Source organism: Fibroporia radiculosa (assembly GCF_000313525.1).
Source record: "Fibroporia radiculosa TFFH 294 genomic supercontigs, scaffold5756, whole genome shotgun sequence".
NCBI lineage: Eukaryota > Fungi > Basidiomycota > Agaricomycetes > Polyporales > Fibroporiaceae > Fibroporia > Fibroporia radiculosa.
In genome coordinates, this window is record NW_012133427.1 from 66,759 (window position 1) to 85,081 (window position 18,323).

Genomic DNA, 18,323 nt, shown 5'->3' on the forward strand with positions numbered 1-18,323 from the left:
ACTCTTCCAGATTCTACGTACAACTTTGTCTTTGTCTTGCAATAGCCCATGTCTGTCGAGCCAAGTTGGTGATTCGGATATCACTGGGCTTACCACAAGCTGTGCAAACGAAAGCAATGAAGAGAATAGCAGAACAAGGCGCCACTGGCGAGGTGTTGCCAGCTGCAAACCCATGGCCTGCGTGACCATTATACCAATCACGATGGCAAACTGAGTCAATACACCTGTGATATATGGATGATCCTATGATTGAACAAGATACAGTAATAAGTTAGCTTACCGACAGCACCTCGTCTTTTGGGAGGGGCTAACTCGGATAAGAAGATGGGCCCGACACAAAGTCCGATACCAGCCCCAATACCGGTAAACATCCTATTTAGAAATCAGGTCACAGACCAAAAGGTGAGGGTATCAGGAAAGGAATCACCTTCCAATTACCAGAGGCATCAAGGAGGCCGAGACTGCCATAAGTCCAGCGCCGGTGGCAGTGGTAACTGCGCTGGACAGACAGGCACCTTTCCTACCCCAACGATCCATCATGACGTTTGCGCCCAGACTTCCTAGCAAACCACCGACGGTATAGACGGAGGTGACCAGCGAGAAGGTAGCGTCCGTCATAAGTATGCAAGTTGGTAGGCCATAGTGAGTCGTTGGATCATCAGGAGCTATAGCGCGGCATGTGAGAACAGCTTGTATCTGGTTGAGCGACGATATATGGTAGCCATACTACATTGACAAGCACGATTCAGATCACTTTCGTCGAGTAGGGCGATTGTCGACTTACCTGGAACGACACTATGAGAGTCCAGACGCACACGACCCAGCCGTACGCGGAGAAGGCTTGTGGTTCGTATACACGCGCCATTTACTTGAAAAGACACGTTTCTTAACGCTAACTATCTGTAGACTAATACAGTGAAAGTCTAGGTTCAAGTTCGGGACAAGTTGACATGTCGAACTTGAAGCTCTCAGCTTGAAGGCTGCGGCTGCGACGCGTCGAATCTGACGCGCCGAGGCGTCACGAGGTCTCCCCGCTGGTTGCACGAAATGCATAAACGCGATCGTCCTTCATCTGCGCTAGTATTCAATATTGTCCCCTTCGGGGTGACATACGAAAAAATTGGAACGATACAGAGAAGATTAGCATGGCCCCTGCACAAGGATGACACGCTTTCCCGGAGTGGTAGACCTACGGGTCTCAATATTTATTATTACTTTTTTCTTCGTGTAATCTTATCGCAGTTTCTCAGTCGCATTTTGAAAACATGGCCTTGCTATCACAGCTGGTCTGTAGATCATAGATTATATACGTCGAGCAGCTAGGAGAATATATGTATATGTATAGATGGCTTGTGGACATCAGGCCTCCAGTCAGTTTGAGCATATTGCTTCGAAATGTCTTCTGCGGACAAAGTATTCTGCTCTAGCGGTCTCCATCATAATCCCCCATGCCTGTCCTTCCGCGGCTGTGCCTGGCTTGTCAAATGAAGGACTTCCGCACACATCGCGCACAAATCCCCATGCGTCGGTCTTACCGACTGCCGCAGTACGCATAGTTTCTGCTACCCGCTCCCATTGCCTCCATGTTTCTTCCAGAATCTCAGAAGAAAGCATGGGGGCTATAAAATCTCGATGGTGCAGGCGAAGGTCGAGTAAACGGACGAGCGTGTAGGAAAGTTGTTGCGATAAATTTGTCTCCACAAATGTGGATTCATTATCGAGTATGTCGTGGAACAAGCCATCGAGGCGGATGCGCTTTAAACATGCGCACATAGTTGTCGCGAGCACGTTCAAGCACCGACGAAGCTTGTCAATGAGCTGAGGATGGTGTAGCAGAAGAGTTGCCAGAGCTCGAGAGGACATTGGATCTGCATCCTCCTCGGAAACCCGACAATTCAGCATGCGAAGTACTCGAACAATCCCACAACAAACCCAACCATTCCCAACTCCCCATGGCGCGGGCCTGTTATACTCCTTTGCAGAGAGATCATATATATGGGACCATTCACCCGAGTGTCCTTGTAGCGCCTGAGCTGCGAGTAGGATCTGCTGCAGACCCATGTGAAGGAGGGTGATAGATTGGTAACGAGGATGTGGGTGGTCGAGATGGAAAATGGCTGCCGATACGAGGAAGGGCGGGAGCATGTAGACAGTATCAGACCAGATCTGCACCGCGTCAGTGCGATGAGAGAACAGTTTCATCTGATCTTCAGTATCGCTATTATCGCCATTAATTGGAGCACGAGGGCAAGCGTCAACTATGTATGACAGCATCCCATCCACTCCTTCGGCTAGAGAGGCATTCGTGGCTGAAGCGGGTGGGGGAAAGACGTGACCCAGACGTTCCGAAAGAGCCAGCAGGAAATATATAGGTTCCCCGTTGCTAGCGGGATCGGCAGCACCAGAGTCTGAAGCCCCATTGCCATTGAGCAAAGTTGCAAGGCGGCCGTCGGATGCTTGGCGAACAAGAGACTCGTGGGCAAATGCGTAGAGGTACGGTAAGAAATGAGCCTCCTGCTGGGGCTTTGGGATATCCTCTCGCACGAAAAACTGGTAGCATTCGAGCAGAGCCTGTGCTGCGACTCCCTGCTCCCATGACGAGCGTTGTGCGGCCAACAAAGGTGGTAGCAGCAGATCGATACGGACGGCTGAAGCACTCACTTCCGCAGATATCTCACTGGCAATTTCGGGCATTGCGAGCGAAGAGTATGCTAATGCAGGAGGCGTCTCCGACAAGATTCTGGTAGTGTGAGCCTGGACAGTGCAACCGAGTTAACTACCTACCTTTCGAGCATCCACAACTTGGGCCTCTGCGACTTTCGAAGCATATGCATGTGAGACATTCCTGTGACCCATGACTCTGTACTCAGATGTGGTTCTTCCGGACACATTTCCGCGCGATAGCTCGTCTGTGTCTTGTACCGGCCAGCATTGCGATCATGGTCGACCATGAGGTTCAGCGCGTATTCGATGCGTCCGATCAGTGGAGGGTGAGCGTGTCCGATGTCTGGGATGTGAGTATTTTCTCTTTCAAACATTGTCGCTGCAGTCTCATTCACGTGGATTTTAAGGTCCTAGGGCCCTTTCCTATACATGCAAGGGAGCAACAGTTTTTGTCTCCTGCTTTCCCGCTCAATCGTAAGTGAACATAGTGCTCGACTCCACCTGGACAACCAGTGTATCTATTTGCCTAGTCTCTGAACCGATAAATTTTAATGCAAAGTGGCCGTCTTCCTATGCGGATAATGGAAATGTGGGGTGGACGACTGCACAAGGCGGAAAAAATGGCGTTTTAGACGTATCCTTCCCGGGAATCCGGTATTTTAGCTCCTCTTTATGTCGTGGACTAACGGCCCATAAAAGCTTTCAGCTGGACTTCACTCAGAGAAACTGAGGGGTGGGCAGGACTGCAGCACCACGCCGTACTTCGCACCTCCGTCACCCTGTATCCTCCCACTTCGCTTGATTCCTGGTCTAGCAAGCCTCCCCATCTCCTCGTTGATCTGGCGCAAGGATCATTCTTCACCATCTTACCACGAGCCTCCCAGGATGAATCATTCAATCTAGGACATGACGCACTACGATGGTATTCGGGCAATATCTACGCAATGACCAGTTCGCCATCACAACCAGTCCGGCTTCCTGTCGCTCCATCCACAACGTCCCCCACTACCTATGATGTTTTCGTGAGCGGAGATTACGAGGTAGATTTGTAGTCATGACCTTCTGTCCTCCTTACATATCCCCTTTAGATCAGGCTGTTTGGCGATCCTCTTTATAATGGAAACCGCGATGGCATACCAGTTCTCTCGATAACACTCTCAATATCTATTGAGCCTGAACCACTAGTCGACACAGTCGTTCACATGGCCTCTCATGACGTGTCGTGTGATTTTGTGGACGGCTGGTCCTTCGGAAATGCGCTTGGCGTTGGAATCCGGAGCGTTTCGGGCTGGTGGACCGTGAAAGATATTGTGTTAGCAGTTGCGCCTGCAGATGTGAGTCGAAACATGACCGAAGATATGCACTAACTTAAACATCCCTCAGGTGAATGTCTCAATAGTGGATGAAATACGCGTCGCTCCTATGCAAACCCGTATAATCCCCATCCGCTTCTCTCAGAGCGTACCTTTTTACGAAAAAGAACTGCGTCTCGCCTTACATCTTGTGTCAGAAACTGCATCGGAAATTCTTCAGGTTGTCCTACCCGTCAACCAGCACAAGCATTGGGCAGACTCTGAATTGTCCACGGACGGAATTAAGGCAACCTATTTCTTTGCGACGTCCATGCCGACGGCTTTTCTTGTGAAACCGCCGGAGAAAGAGAATGAAGGCACTCCCCGTCCTCCCGTGCTGGCTTTACGTGAGTGCACTCTCAGCCTTATTTCGTGTTTACACAAAGGGTGACCTGCTTCAGACGGTGCGGGCGTGGATATTCTTTCCGCACCTTTCTGGATTCAGGCCCTCCCTCGCCAAGCGAGCAGCTGGATCATTGCTCCCACAGGTCGCACGGCTTGGGTATGTCTTATTACGGTGTTACGCTAGAGCGGATTGACTCATGAATCACTTCGGTGATAAAGGGATTAGATTGGCACGGGCCCAGCATACAGGATACTTGGGGCACAGTTGATGCGTTGTACTATATTTTGGTGAGCAGAGATGCATGGCACGGATATGCGCTGGCCGACCAGACACGTGTGCTTGTCCTTGGTCATTCCAACGGCGGCCAAGGCGCATGGTATCTGGCGTCGAGGTATCCGGATAGAGTGATTGCAGGTATGTCCAATGCCAACTTTCAAATGATAGAGGTTCCACATATTTTCTCAGCGATTCCTGCGGCTGCGTATATAAAATCTCAGGCGTACGTCCCTCTGACGCAATCAAGGCAAGTTATAGACTTCCTCTTCCTACTTTTATAGTGTAAAACCCGGGTCCTTAGATCTGCGCATTTCATTGATCCTGCACTGCGAGCAATATTGGAGACGTCGTTCACGCCGGATGATAATGATCTATTCTTATCCAACCTCGTCGACACACCGATATTGGCAATACATGGGTGACCCAATTTTTTTCTCATTCGAAAAGGATGCATCATATTTATGATCGGATCTTAGTGGGAATGATGAAAACGTACCCGTATGGCATACGCGCGAAGCTGTGGCTATTGTCAAGACATGGAATCCGCGCGCCAATATAACGTTCGTTCTCAAGAACGAAGTGATTACTGAGTTTCTGACTTCCTAGAAATGACGATAGCTATCATGAAGATCCACACCAACCGCATTGGTATCCATCCGCTTTCGACAACGACCATGTTCGTAACTTCATGGATTCTGTGTTGTCTCAAGACTCGAGTTTGAATCTGGCATCTCCGAAATTCGAAGCTGGATCCTTCACCTTGACCGTGTCAATGCCGGCGGAGAGTGGTTCCTTGCACGGCTGGCAGATCCACAGCCTCTTGATCCCGGGACGGTATGTGATTTATTTGTTCCCTGCCCTATATTGACGGATATGTACATTGTATTCCGGCAGGCTGGCTCGCCTTACCGTGCAAATTCGTGACAGCGCCGTCTTTGTGCGTACGACGAACGTCCAGACGTTCTCTGTTCAGCACACGACATTAGCTGCTGAAAGACAGCTGGTCATTGACGACAATGCCGTCTCCGTTAAGCCTCACCAGAATTGGCCGGACGGAGTACAATACTTTTCGTTAGATGAACAAAATTTGTGGGAGGCCAGTATGAGTAGTATTCTGACATGATTCGTCTAATTAATGCTGGTATTCTCATCACTATAGCCTTCAAGCGTTCCGGCTCGCGCTTCTCAATCGTCAGGTAGAATGGCCAAGATCCTCTCTACTGCTGCTCCTATGGTTATAGTTGTATCTGACATGAGCTCGGAACATGCTCTGCTATCGGCGCTGCAAATTGCTCACAACCTGGACGTGTACCATAAACTAGACTCGGAGATTATTGACAGTACTGAAGCGATGAGGCGACAAAGCGCCGATGAATTAGGCTCAGGTAATATCGTTGTGCTCGGAGACTTGGGTTGTTCTTTCGCTGCGGCTGTTCTACGAGCAAGGCAGACGGCGTTCACATACAGCGACGGATTGCTCTATCTGAGAGGCCGACCTCTACTCCATACCTCGGCTACCTTATTTTTACACCCCCACCCCAGTAATCAGGAGGGGTCCATGGTTTTTATCCAGGCCAATGATGGTCTTGGATTGGAGAGAGCGTTACGACTATTTCCGCTGCGTACTGGCACCACGCTACCCGACTGGATTGTGGTTGGCGAAGATACAGACCACATCGGAGCTGCCGGAGTTGAAGGTGCAGGGTAAGTACTTCACCTTAAGTAAGATTTCATCACCTAGGAATCACAAAATTTCCTAGTGTTTGGAACAGCAGCTGGGGCTGGAATGACGCATTGTCCTGGTTCTAATTATACGCTCGTATGCATAAATGATACATGGACGTGGAATATACAGATCACAGTTATCATAATCATCAGTATATGCGTGGATCCGTAAGCCCGACCGTAAGCAAAGTTCGAGTCGTCACGTATGCCTTTTAAAACACTGGAATGGAGAAATCGTGGTACAATACAGTGCGCAATGATGACAAACCCAGAGAGAGAGGGACGAGGCAGGATAATATATGACACAGATAGCGAGGTCGACAGCAGAGGACAATCTACGACTGGAAGATGGATCGCGCGACCTGAAAATAGTCCATTGAGCGATAATTGCCTGCATACAGATGTGACACTTACATTTTCAAGAAGCAGTGTGACTTCAGGCGCAATGCGTACGAAGTCCTGGCTCCAGAATTCGTGCTTGGGGTTGCGAAGTAATTCGATGAACGTCACCAAAGCACCCCAAGGATGCGGGCGGTGTACAAGGAATCGCTCCAGAAGAACCTTGGTTAGAACCTCTCTGAATTGGTGGCTTTTGATCTCCGAGAATAGATACAGCATGAGGCTACTGAACCAGTGCGTGTGTGCATTGGGATAGCGCAAATGGAGAACCATGGAGCTGAGAATGTGGTGCTGGCCTGAAACAAACAAAGTCAAGACTAGATTATTGCATAGGTCAACAAATACTTGCCTTCAATATCTAAGTTGGCGGCGAGGTAATGAAGAACGACCACTCCCGGATCGCTAGAGACGAATAAAGAGTTGCCGCTTCGGGCCTTGGCTTGTGCGACAGACGATACGCCGATGTACATGACAAGGGAATTCATAAGCGACACGTTGTATGTCTCTGAAACGCCTTCTGAATTACTATTCAGTTTGAGACGCTCCTTGAGGGATGGCAAGAAAGAGGGCGATCCCCGGCCTAAAAGCTGCTGATCTAAGTACGCGCGCAAATCTCCGGTTTTCAGGTTGGAGGCAAAATCTGACAGGATAGGAGGGATAGGGCCCGTCTCGGTTAAGGATTCAAAATCGACATTGCAAAGGTGTGGATCGGGTGGTACGTTGGCGGGAGGGTATGCGCTTAAAATGATGTTGCGCAACTGAACGCATCTGTCAGGAATCATGTCGCAGAGCGTGAAGTAATATTCGCTCAGGAATTCGGGGAAATCGTGGAGTAGGACTAGGAGAAGGCGGAGTGCCCCACGGTAAAGATCTCTTGATGCTTGTTGAAGATCCGCTGCCTTGAGGAAAGGAGACAAAAACTTAAACAAAGACAGCAGAAGCTTGTAGAACGCAGACCAGCCCTTTAAAAACAATCTCGTTTAATTAAAATCAGCGAACCTCATTCAGTCACGTACCTCGCGATTCTCCGAAAGAAGCAGCTTCGGCATGAATAGACGATGGGAGATCAGGCTCATCCAGGAGAATGCAAACCCGGGGAAGTATGTCGGCTGGAGTGAACTGAAGGTGTCGCTGATGCCGACGTCAGCCACGAAATGAAATACGATAACATCGCATGGCTCACGCACCCGATCGCCAACAACAATTGGAAGTATGCCGACCCAAGGCTATCTTCAAGAGTGTGCAGATCGTTGAGCAGACTACAGAAGAATCTGAAGAACGGTTTCTGCTGAAATAGTTGGCCTTGCTCTTCGTGCATGTTCGCTAGGACGAGAACGAAGATAGACAATATTTTCGTCAAGTAATGAACTTTGGCCTGGTCGTTGTTAACTCCTGAAGCATCACCGTGATACTTGATAATCAATACGATCAATCTCGACATCGCATCCAATGCCTGAAAAGCGATCTCCGATTCTCCCGCGGCGACACATTTGATGTAGCTGTTGACACTAGACTCGGCACATACGCGAAAGAAGAAAGACGATACATCCTCTATTTTCAAGATACCTTGCTTTGTGAGCTCCCTAATGAAAGGGACGAATGACTTCTCGGGCGAATGGGAACGCTGGAAGATTGAAACCCATTGTTGGAACCAGAAGAATAGCTTCTCCCTCAGTTGCTCGGTTTCTGGTCCCGTGGACGATTGTCGGGGAACGTCGGTAACAGATTGAGTGGATGGCCGGCGCACTCCTCTGAGATCGTCAAGCAGCCCAAGAACACTGAAGGGTAGAGTGATTTAGTTGAAAACACTGATTATTATACTAGCGGGGACCTACTCCTCATTAGCCTTGCCAGACTGAGACAAGTGGTTCAAGGCCTCCAGAGTGTATGGAAAATGACTTTGAGATGCAATCGGGGGGTTGGTGCCAATGCACTCTCGAATTAGCTCAGCAGAGAAACTGAGTAGGCTAGGTCGGGGGTCATTGTAGAGAAATTTGGCTAGCTGCTGGTCCTCCTGAGCAGTGCTAATAAGACCACTTCGCAACAAGGTCACAGTGACGGAGACATTAAATTTTCGCTAGGAAAACTCCCGTCAGTAATGAAGGTACAAATCACAGGAAAGGGTACCGTACCTCATCCTCTGCGTATATCAGCCATGTGATGGCCTCCTTCGCCACATCTTCGAATGAATGACATAGTTCGTCTAACAAAGCCACATAAATCTCCCGACCCAATTGTGACGATGTTTTGTAAAGCAGCTGCACTATCTTTTGCGACATGAGAAGGGGAGTCCGATGGCGATCCATGGAATCATTGGCGAGGAAGAGGATCTGGCGGACGAGGCTTCGAACATCATGACTGGGTGGTAGCATAGCAAGAGACTGAATAGGCAGCTGCACCAAAAGCGCTTCCAACTCTTTGACCAAAGCCTGTGGACAGTGTTAGCTTAAATTATTTCCGACGGTAATCCTTGGGCTTACATTGAAACGGTCCATAGCTTCCTGATGACGTAGGAATGTTTGTCCTGGAACCGCTTGTTCGGGCATGGGTGATGGCGCATACACGGATGCTGACGGATGATCATTCCGGGGATACGAGACCGTCGAACTTGGCCGACTTGATAATGTTCTTCTTTTTGTATCCATCCCTGTGCTTGAGTTGATATAAATGTACGTGGATCACAATCAAATAAACATACCAAAATCCTCATATACAGCTGTCTGAATGGGCAGGACACCCGTCGCTTTGATTCGAAGTGGTTCAGGGAACGAAGCCACTACGGCTGGCTGTGGATATGCCGAATCCCAGAATGGCTGACCCGGTCGTTGCTGATTATTAAGGCACATTGTCAGATATACGCAGATATCTAGGACACGAATTTTAGCTCACCTCACGATGACGTCTGCGAATTTCGTAAGCGGCGGCAAAGCCCTCGTCCAGGTCGATGATGGCGCGGTCCATAGCGACCTTTTCAATAGCTTGACATGCGAGGTCGATATTATCTTGTGCAAGAATCATGATGACTTGCTCGGGCACCATTTGCTATCAATGAATGAGTATTCAGCAAATAAATTGGTAGTCTTACGGCTAACCTCGTTGAATCCATATTCAGACAACCCTCTACGAATTTGGCCAGTCAAGTTACTTCTCAAAGGCTCCTTGCAAGTCACCAATGCTAGACTTCCAGCCAGTCTCTGTGCCATCAGATGACCAGCCTTTCGGAGCTTATCTTCGCTGGGTTCGGTCGCAAAATCCTTCGCTACAAGCTCCCTTGTAGAGATCCCAGCAATTGCAACCGACCGGTCGACCACAGGGACGAGGATCTGACAATTAAGTTTGGTAACCCACTTATGGCAAGATGAAAATCGAACTTACATCCCGCACTGCTCGATCAACCGCAAGCTGAATAGCACGCTTGAAAGATTGATTGGTATGGAGGGGGGCAAGCTGAGGATTGATAACAACAAGAGGCAGTAGTGCAGCCAAAATGCTTTCGATGTGAGCACCAAGAACTCGTTGGCCTTCGGACGGGCTTGTGGGCCCAAGGGGCAAGACCTGCGTTTCCCCTTGCGCCTGAGTTGTTAGGTCGTAACCGCCCATAGGTAGCGCATCGATATCGCCAACATATTCCGGGAGTCCAGTCCCAGCTAACACGTCAGTCAACGGTCGATTGCGCAGAATTGTAGTAGCCTGTATGGAATCAATGTCAATCTCAAGCGCTTTGCATAGCAATTCAATCTCGAATTTCAGAATAGCCTTCATTTCCGCGAAATGATATAGTTCAGCGAGAAGACTGATTACAGCCATTAACCAGGGATTCGGGGGCCTGAAAACCTTGGATTTTGCGCAAGGCTCCAGGGTCTTGCACACAAACGGTATGGCGACCGCCAGCCTGCCACTCTCATACCCCTCGATCAACAAGTCTTTGAAAGACAAGTTTTTGTGCTTGATGGGTCTGTCTCGAGCGAGAGTGATATTACCCAGCCAGGACGCAATATTCTTGAGAATGGTACGCTCGGAGGTAGATTTCATCGTCGCCTCAGCGTTTAGGAGCGCAGTTGACTTGACGAATGTTTCTTGCATGACAAGACGAAAGAGTGATTGAGTATCGAGAGCGTCCAAGAAACGTAGATAGAGTTGGTGATTGTTGGGCTCGGTACTGACGCGTTGATCCACAAGATAGTTAGCGAACCATCGGGAGTACTGTTCCTGAAATTGAGCACGCATGTCCGCGAGCTTGGAATCGAAATTGAGCGGCGCCAGATTGTTGACTATGAATAGTATTTTATCAGAAACTTCCTCCGGAGGGTGATCCATCTCGCCTTCGGCATCGTCAGGCTGAATAGCGGTGAAAACGCGAGGAGGTTCGGGAATGCCGGCGATTCCCAAAGTGCGAAGATCCACAGCACTATTGGCGTCGTCTCCGGCTGCTGCAATTGCGCGCTGGATACTGGTAGCTAAGTCAGGTCGCGTTTCTAGGAGGTGAGGTATCTTGAGGAGTGCATGACAGAGAGGCTGCCACTCAGAAAGACGAGACTCGAAACGTGCCAGAGCCTGGATCCCAAATTTAAACAAATTTGTCTCTGGCGGACAATTCAAGGCATCCAGCACGTAACGAATGGCTATACCAAGTGGGATATAATCCACTAGTTGGTATTGAATGAGAGAGCCGAACAGATAGCCAGTCATGGCTAGCTCGCGGGGCGGATAGAAGGACTGGAAGAATTTGTATTCGTCGAAAAGGAAGTGGAGCATGCACGAGAATATCTCATGATCACGAGGGTTCGCCGAAGTCTTGTTACGTTGGAGGAGGGCGATCACGTCGTCAATGCTGATGTGTTCATCGTACATCTGCTTGTAGATGCTGTCGACTTCTGCCTCGATTTCCGGAGTGTAGCTGACAACGGCAAATCCTGGCTCGGCATCGGAGCCCGGAACAAGATTCATCAGTCGAGGATGAATCTGAAGACAGGCATTGCGGACTTCCAAGCAATAGTCGACATCGCTTTCATGCATAATACCAGAGCTGCATAACGAGGTCATCAACTTAGGCAAACCAAACAACCTCGCGAGACATTACCTGTTTCGGAGGACACGAAGGAATATAGTAATGGTTTGAGGGTTCAGAGGCATGGTACGGTGGTCAACAGCAGGATCCGAGATTCTTGTAGCTTTCTCGCTTTCCATCTTGACGTCTAAGAAAGCGATGACGGAATGCAAGAAGTCGGCTCCATGAGCAGAGACGTTGTCTGCCAACCACTTATCCAAATTCAAGTACTCTCTACGCGACGCCAACGCAGCCACGTCGAGCGCGAATGTGAATGGACGAACTTCCAGAAGAGAATCCAATATCTGACGGAAATAGTAAGGGGAAGAGCGCCATAACGAACAAATCGGCAAACTGCCCCACCTTTAAGTCTTGAGCAACGTCCAAGATCCTTGTGATATTCAGTGGACTCTCTTCATAGAACCCGCGGAATGCATTGGTCAAATAGGAAGGCTCAATCTGCCAGATGCGCATGAAAACTAGCTGGTGGTTCGGGTGCCCCGCTAGGAACATGGCTAATAGCCGCTGTGTGTAATCCGAACGAATCTCGCCCCAGTTTGAATACTGTCATTGGTTGTTAGAACATTTGAGCCATAATAAAACCATGACTGCGAGATACGTACGGGAACTTGTAGGAGACCCATGTGAACGAGCTCCGCACTGATCTTGACCGCCTTATCGAGCATTTCCCTTACAAAACCTCTCACTTCAATCGAATCAGAGTCGGCCAATCTGACCAAGACTTCGAACAGGTCAAGTGAGTTCCATGTGTGGCCCTGAACATTGGCAGCAAGGGATTTGATTGTCGGACTTGCGTTAGCCACGTCGTCCACGGTGACAATACGATGCCCTGGTAGCGACACGAAGTTGAATGTGTCCGCGGGGAGAGAGAGGAGCGCGTCTAGCAGTCGAAGCTGATACAGAGAATTGGACCACAACTGCCAAAAGCCAGTGACAGCGTGCACTTCAGCATCGCGTGGACAGTTGAGCAAAATGGCAATGAGTAACTTCAAGGTTGCCGTGTCTACTCCTTGACGGTCTGGCATGTCAAAAGCCTTAATTACACTAGCCCATGTGATTTTCACGTCCTGAAATACTGTTAGTTATGAGGTCCCAAGTGTTCCAACAACACACTCACATAGCTGCTCAGGGCCCTGATGAGCGCACCCACGTCGGGCAAGACTGCGCCCTCCGACGCCAGACGAGCAAGATTCTGCACAATCTCGACTACTTGATCGTCTCGCGGGGGATTCGACTCTGAGACGCCAAAACGCGCAAGAAGTGCGCGGACGACATCAGGATCAGCCGTAATGTCAGGACCCAGCTGCGCTAAGGTCTGCACTAGCGTGGTGCCAGCAGAAAGGCTGATTTTGGCGAATTAATTAATAATGCCGCAAAACGCAACCAGAATTTGGTACACGTACCAAAAAGTGGAAAGAATGCGCTGAAGAATGGGCAAAACAATCTCAGGGCCGTATTTCGCCTGGGCGGCAGCAATAAGAGCTTGGCGCTGGGGTGCTTCCAAGACAGGTGTATCCAGGGGAGGTTCGGAAAGGAGGTTCGTCAACAACCTCGCTATCTGATTTGGGGACAAATCCGCGTGGTCGAAGGAGGGATGCTGACAGATCGCCATTACGGCGCTCTCAAAGTCTGCTCGGATGATATTCACTGCTTGAGACGCAAGGTCTCGACGCGTTTGGCCCGCCACTATGGATGCCGCAAGTATGAGCCTTTCAAGCGGGCGAAGACCGACGCGTTCGGCAAAACGTGCCAAATCAAAGAGACGAAAGAGCTCTCCCTCGCCCTTATCAATGCCATCTCTGAAGCGGTCTGCGAGGAATGGGTCGCGTGCGAGACGTTGCGTCTCCTGCACCAACAGGCGGAATGTGAGGGGGCTGGATGCGTCGAAGGTGTTGGGTGTGGGTGTTAGGAAAAGGCGACTCTGAGAGTGCACTATGAGCCTGCGGATGAAGTGGAGATATATGTCGATTCCATGCTGTTCGGACAACTGCAGAACGTAAAGGTCAGTAGCCCAATAGCGATCGCAAGTTCCGGCTCCTAGACAGAGAAAGACTTACGGAGCGGATTTCTGCCTGATTCCTCTCGAAATTTTCCTCCGTGAGCGTCGACAGCAGGAATACAATTTGCGCCTTGACGATGGTGTGGATATTCGGATTGGCAGGATTATCCATGGCCGGAGTCCGGACACGGGTCGAAGCCTCGGTCGTGCGTCGACCGACGCCGCCACCACCAGAAGCCGTTTTGAATAGGAGGAGAGGAGTAAAGAAGAGAATTCAGGTGCTGAGACGCACCGAAACCGCCTTCGACGGTGAGCACGCTCGCAAACGACCTGCGTCCAGCAGGGACGCGCACCCAATTTGCACTCCGCTTCATTTTTCGGCGTCTGCCGTTCAGGCTCGAGACTGCCTTAGCGCGCGTCCATCGACCCAGTGCGCCAACTCGGACAGGCAGTGAGACTACATAGTAACCACTGGTGTACACAGTCGATCTCGGGCATATTACTACATCACTGTGCACACCATGCCTCTATAATGTTAAGAAGGTACACACGCCAACAAGAATCAGCAGTGTCGCTTGAGAAACCCACGATCTCCACGAAAGTTGCCCCGCATCCACTCGCGCGCTCGACGCGGCCTGCGCTGCGCCTTCTCCATCATCAAAACTCGTGGTAAATCCGCAGAGATTAGAATCGCGCAGCAAATTGTTTGGGATGAGCACCGCGGGCGCCCCACCCTCGATATACGAAATTTCCAGCGTGCCATTGCTGCCGACGGCGTATTCAGCGCAAGAGAGGATACTGTGGACAAACGTTCGCGCCAGAAGGAGGGTTAATTAATTATACGAGGGTACTCACTCCGTGACAGCAGTTTCATCATGGAATGTTGTGTAGGCCGCTACGCTAGCGTTTTGAGGCTATTACGCAATGAATCAGTCACAGTAAGGATTCGATATACGTCGACCTACAGGCGAGCCGATATTGGTGAGGATGGTCACAACTTGACCCTTCATGATGGCTAAACCGTATGGACCTGTTGTTAAAACCTCTGCCTGGGATTTGAGCCAGCCAGTAGTGCCGTTGACCAAAAAATTGCGGAACTATGTATAATGTCAATGGCTGAGGACAAAGAAAGGAGATTCAGTGTGTGCCTTATTGAGAGTCGTCATGAGTTGGTAAGTCGTAGTATTTGCGTAATTCGAAGGCCAAAGAGGTTCACGGTTCCACTACGGATTCATGTAAATTTCTTGTTCATAATCAAGAGAAGTAACAGCATTTACCGGGTCACCGCCGCCATGAAATCCTTGTTCTTGACCATAGTATACAATTGGAATCCTATCCGAGGCTCAATATGAAACATTCGTCAATACGCTTGAACAACTTACCCGTCAGACATAAAATTGAAAACCATTGCGTTCCACAGTGATTGTATGTCAACTGAAATATTAGCCCAACGGGGCAAATCTTGGTCTTCAAGAAAATTCCCCAGAAGGCCAGGATCCTGAGGATTACCTCCCCTGGGTAATTGGAAATGAAGACATATATACATGGGATTGCTCACCTTGAACAAGGCTTTCGACTGAGTAATGGCATCGGTGACTGCGCTGGCGTTGCGCTGACCTGGGATGGCGAAAGCGTTCACCAGCGCTCCATACATAGGATAATTGAGAATGGAATCGAGCGCATCGGGTCCTTGATATTGTGCTGCCTGACTGCAGAAATGTGTTAGCTCCAATTCAGATCAGCCTGCAAAATGTATCACCTCATATCATTATCAAACACTTCACCGATGCAGAAAACACCAGCCGCCTTGCAAAAGGTGGGCCAAAAATCCATGTTTACGTGCCTTGCAAGCGGTATCAGGAGACAACACTGGTCGTCGAAGGTATGACAAAAACACAGGACTTACTTCGCGGCTGCGGAAATGTAAATAACATGTGCAAGAGTGTGATTGGGAATAGAGCCTACCGTCTATGCGCAACCCATCAATATCGAACTCGCTAACCAGGCTTTGAATCCAGGAACAATATGCAGATACAACTCCGGGATCTTGTGTGTTCACGTCAGGCAGGGGGACCTTCAAATCACCCAGCCAACAATTCTGTTCACTAGTCGCATTGCCCCATTGAATTGGACAGTACGGATGATATTGCGACTGACAGCGTTCTCGATCAGCGACTGGCCTTGAAGCAAACATCCTAACGCACCTTCTGCTTAAACATAAATGTCGACAAGTCTGGAGTGATAGATGTCGACATGACGTTATTGACCACGACGTCAACCATCAGATACCTAGAAACAAAGACTGTCATGAGAATTTAGCAAGAGGAGGAGGGGCAGACATCACGTACATCCCTCTTTTATGCAATTCATCAGAGAGTGCCTTCAAGTCATCGGCAGTCCCAAAGCGATCATTGAGCTTTGTCGCATCGGCAATCCAATAGCCATGATACGCATCTCCATATGGAGAGCGTGGGCCATCGTAATTCTGGGAGACGGGACTAATCCAAACTACAGAGATTTTAACAGTCGCATAAATATAACTCAAAAACGCTTACTGGCTGTGAAGCCCGCGTTCTGGATGTAATCCAGATGTTCACGAATTGCGTTCCAGTTACCGCCGCACCATGTCTGGTCCCCCGGGTTGCATTGAGTCTTGTTCGTGCCGGCGGGCAATGCATATCGGTCTGTGATGATTCTGAGGAGTCAAGTTAACAGAGATATAGTACGGCAACGATTATAACTGACTGGTATATAGATCTCCCTCTCCATTGTTCTGCAGTAGCACCCAAAGTGAGCGCCACAAAGGACAGACATAAGACAGTAGCCAGGACTACACGCATTGCGAATCTCCTTGGGGAATGAAAAAGCAAGAAGGGTGAGAAATCCCCGGAGAGCGGTGGGTGCTGTGGCACATCAAACTGGGCAGGTTTAGGTAATGACTTGGTTTGAGTTGAGAGAAAATGGCTTCCGCCTTCCAACTTCGATCGTCAGTTGCGACTGACAGCAGGTTAACCAGGCACGTGCATCCAGTCCATACGAGTAAGTGATCTACTACTACTAGCACGCCTTTCCAGGCTCATACCTTCCAAGGTTTGAGCGGTGAGAAGACCAACCTAGAAGAGATAAAATAGTAATGTGGACCAGCTCTATAGCACTGTACACTTGGACACAATGACCGAAGGGTGAATGTGGTCACAGTGGCGAAGAGCGTCCGCACACCTTGTTTCGTACACTCTGAGCGGACATTTGTGCGAGTCGTGTGGGGGTTGCAATGATTCTTCGTCTTCAGTTAGAACTCGGGTTTAGCGAGCTTGAACCTACTTAGATCTTTCATCTCTCGCACGTGATCCGCACAGATTTCGATCGAGATTTATCCAGCACAACGTGTCTCGACCCTCTTTGACTTGACCAGGACTCGACTGCAGTGAACAACGCACAATGTCGAGCAGACAGGGTGGCAAAGCCAAGCCTCTCAAGGTCTGTTGTATATGTATCAGCCCCTTCTCACTCGTTCATCCCTGTTGTCTGCTCAATCAGGCCCCCAAGAAGGAGAAGAAAGATTTAGACGAGGAGGATGTTGCCTTCAAGGAGAGGAAGAAGCAGGAAGAGGCTGCACTGAAGGCTGCTCGGGACAAGGGTGTGTGTGTTTTTTGCACTTTCGGCATATCTTCTTTGCTCATCCCTTCCTGTAGCTTCCAAGGGTGAGATTTCAAGTTACCGTGAGATCCTATTGATATCTGCTGATTCTCTTTCTCGTAGGAGGCGCGCCGGGTGGTGGCATCAAGAAGTGAGTGTCATATGTCATACTTCTTGTTTCAGCGCTCTCAATTTGATCCAGGTCGGGCAAGAAGTAATGGCGCGGACGTTCCATGGGGTATAGCCTTGCGCTTCCCGTCATTTTGGAGCGCGGTTGATTCCTACCTTCGTCTTGTATATTAGATGAGATAACGGAGAGGGGAATTCCATGTACATTTGGAAATCCTGGTGCATGAACAAGTGCGTGCGCTCTCAAATCAGAAATCTACTGAACAAGGACTGGCGAACTAGTTCATCGCTGCATACACGGTTGTGATCTGTCGACATGACTCATGTATAAGCTGCATCTGGTAGTGTTCCCTGACATCGTCTCAGCCTGAGCGCGAATGTTGCTCTAGCTGTGAATCCTGCACATGCAATCGTGGTCACGGACGTTCGAGGTATGGATAGTCACCCTATGGGTAGATAGTAACTTTAATGACGAAAGGATTGTTGCTCTTTTGTCCGACTAGCTGTGTTCCCGTACCTCGTGTGTCGCCTATGTGAAATATCAGTCCAGTGATTGTAGAGCCAATGTCGCCATTTCCTTTGCCTGTGCGAGGTTTGCAAGGTACAATGCGTACCGGCTTATTGCATACGCTTTTAGTTTTGGCCGTTGATTGCGTGCGCTGGAGCTGGAAGCTGGAAGCTTGAGAGCGACTACCTTGCATGGGATCGCAATGGCGTTGCCCCGTCCGG

At 49.5% G+C, this 18,323-nt stretch overlaps 5 protein-coding genes across 5 annotated transcripts; 2 read left to right on the forward strand and 3 right to left on the reverse strand.

Moving 5' to 3' along the window:
• Window positions 1–1,371: 1,371 nt before the first annotated feature.
• On the reverse strand, window positions 1,372–2,694 carry FIBRA_05979 (uncharacterized protein; the record flags this gene model as incomplete). Its single annotated transcript, XM_012327723.1, has 1 exon — window positions 1,372–2,694. The coding sequence occupies one exon, from the start codon at window positions 2,692–2,694 to the stop codon at window positions 1,372–1,374; it is 1,323 nt and encodes a 440-aa protein (XP_012183113.1).
• Window positions 2,695–2,939: 245 nt separating this feature from the next.
• Window positions 2,940–6,447, forward strand: FIBRA_05980 (uncharacterized protein; the record flags this gene model as incomplete). The annotated part of the gene is made up of 15 exons (XM_012327724.1): window positions 2,940–3,014; window positions 3,072–3,138; window positions 3,195–3,318; window positions 3,386–3,704; window positions 3,753–3,998; window positions 4,048–4,363; window positions 4,418–4,518; window positions 4,581–4,776; window positions 4,828–4,861; window positions 4,940–5,056; window positions 5,115–5,198; window positions 5,257–5,472; window positions 5,533–5,727; window positions 5,806–6,342; window positions 6,399–6,447. 15 exons carry the CDS (start codon window positions 2,940–2,942, stop codon window positions 6,445–6,447), a joined length of 2,676 nt encoding a protein of 891 aa, XP_012183114.1.
• A 251-nt stretch (window positions 6,448–6,698) lies between these two features.
• Window positions 6,699–14,001, reverse strand: FIBRA_05981 (uncharacterized protein; the record flags this gene model as incomplete). The annotated part of the gene is made up of 18 exons (XM_012327725.1): window positions 6,699–6,725; window positions 6,778–7,039; window positions 7,108–7,724; window positions 7,779–7,893; window positions 7,950–8,540; window positions 8,598–8,839; window positions 8,895–9,191; window positions 9,243–9,409; window positions 9,461–9,590; window positions 9,652–9,804; window positions 9,855–10,085; window positions 10,138–11,788; window positions 11,843–12,114; window positions 12,173–12,373; window positions 12,433–12,897; window positions 12,948–13,173; window positions 13,234–13,817; window positions 13,888–14,001. The coding sequence occupies 18 exons, from the start codon at window positions 13,999–14,001 to the stop codon at window positions 6,699–6,701; spliced, it is 6,345 nt and encodes a 2,114-aa protein (XP_012183115.1).
• A 355-nt stretch (window positions 14,002–14,356) lies between these two features.
• Window positions 14,357–16,669, reverse strand: FIBRA_05982 (uncharacterized protein; the record flags this gene model as incomplete). The annotated part of the gene is made up of 11 exons (XM_012327726.1): window positions 14,357–14,627; window positions 14,685–14,743; window positions 14,795–14,926; window positions 15,388–15,538; window positions 15,589–15,672; window positions 15,736–15,742; window positions 15,795–15,981; window positions 16,034–16,118; window positions 16,178–16,337; window positions 16,385–16,524; window positions 16,575–16,669. 11 exons carry the CDS (start codon window positions 16,667–16,669, stop codon window positions 14,357–14,359), a joined length of 1,371 nt encoding a protein of 456 aa, XP_012183116.1.
• A 598-nt stretch (window positions 16,670–17,267) lies between these two features.
• On the forward strand, window positions 17,268–17,683 carry FIBRA_05983 (uncharacterized protein; the record flags this gene model as incomplete). Its single annotated transcript, XM_012327727.1, has 5 exons — window positions 17,268–17,306; window positions 17,367–17,466; window positions 17,522–17,530; window positions 17,589–17,616; window positions 17,668–17,683. The coding sequence occupies 5 exons, from the start codon at window positions 17,268–17,270 to the stop codon at window positions 17,681–17,683; spliced, it is 192 nt and encodes a 63-aa protein (XP_012183117.1).
• Window positions 17,684–18,323: the final 640 nt, after the last annotated feature.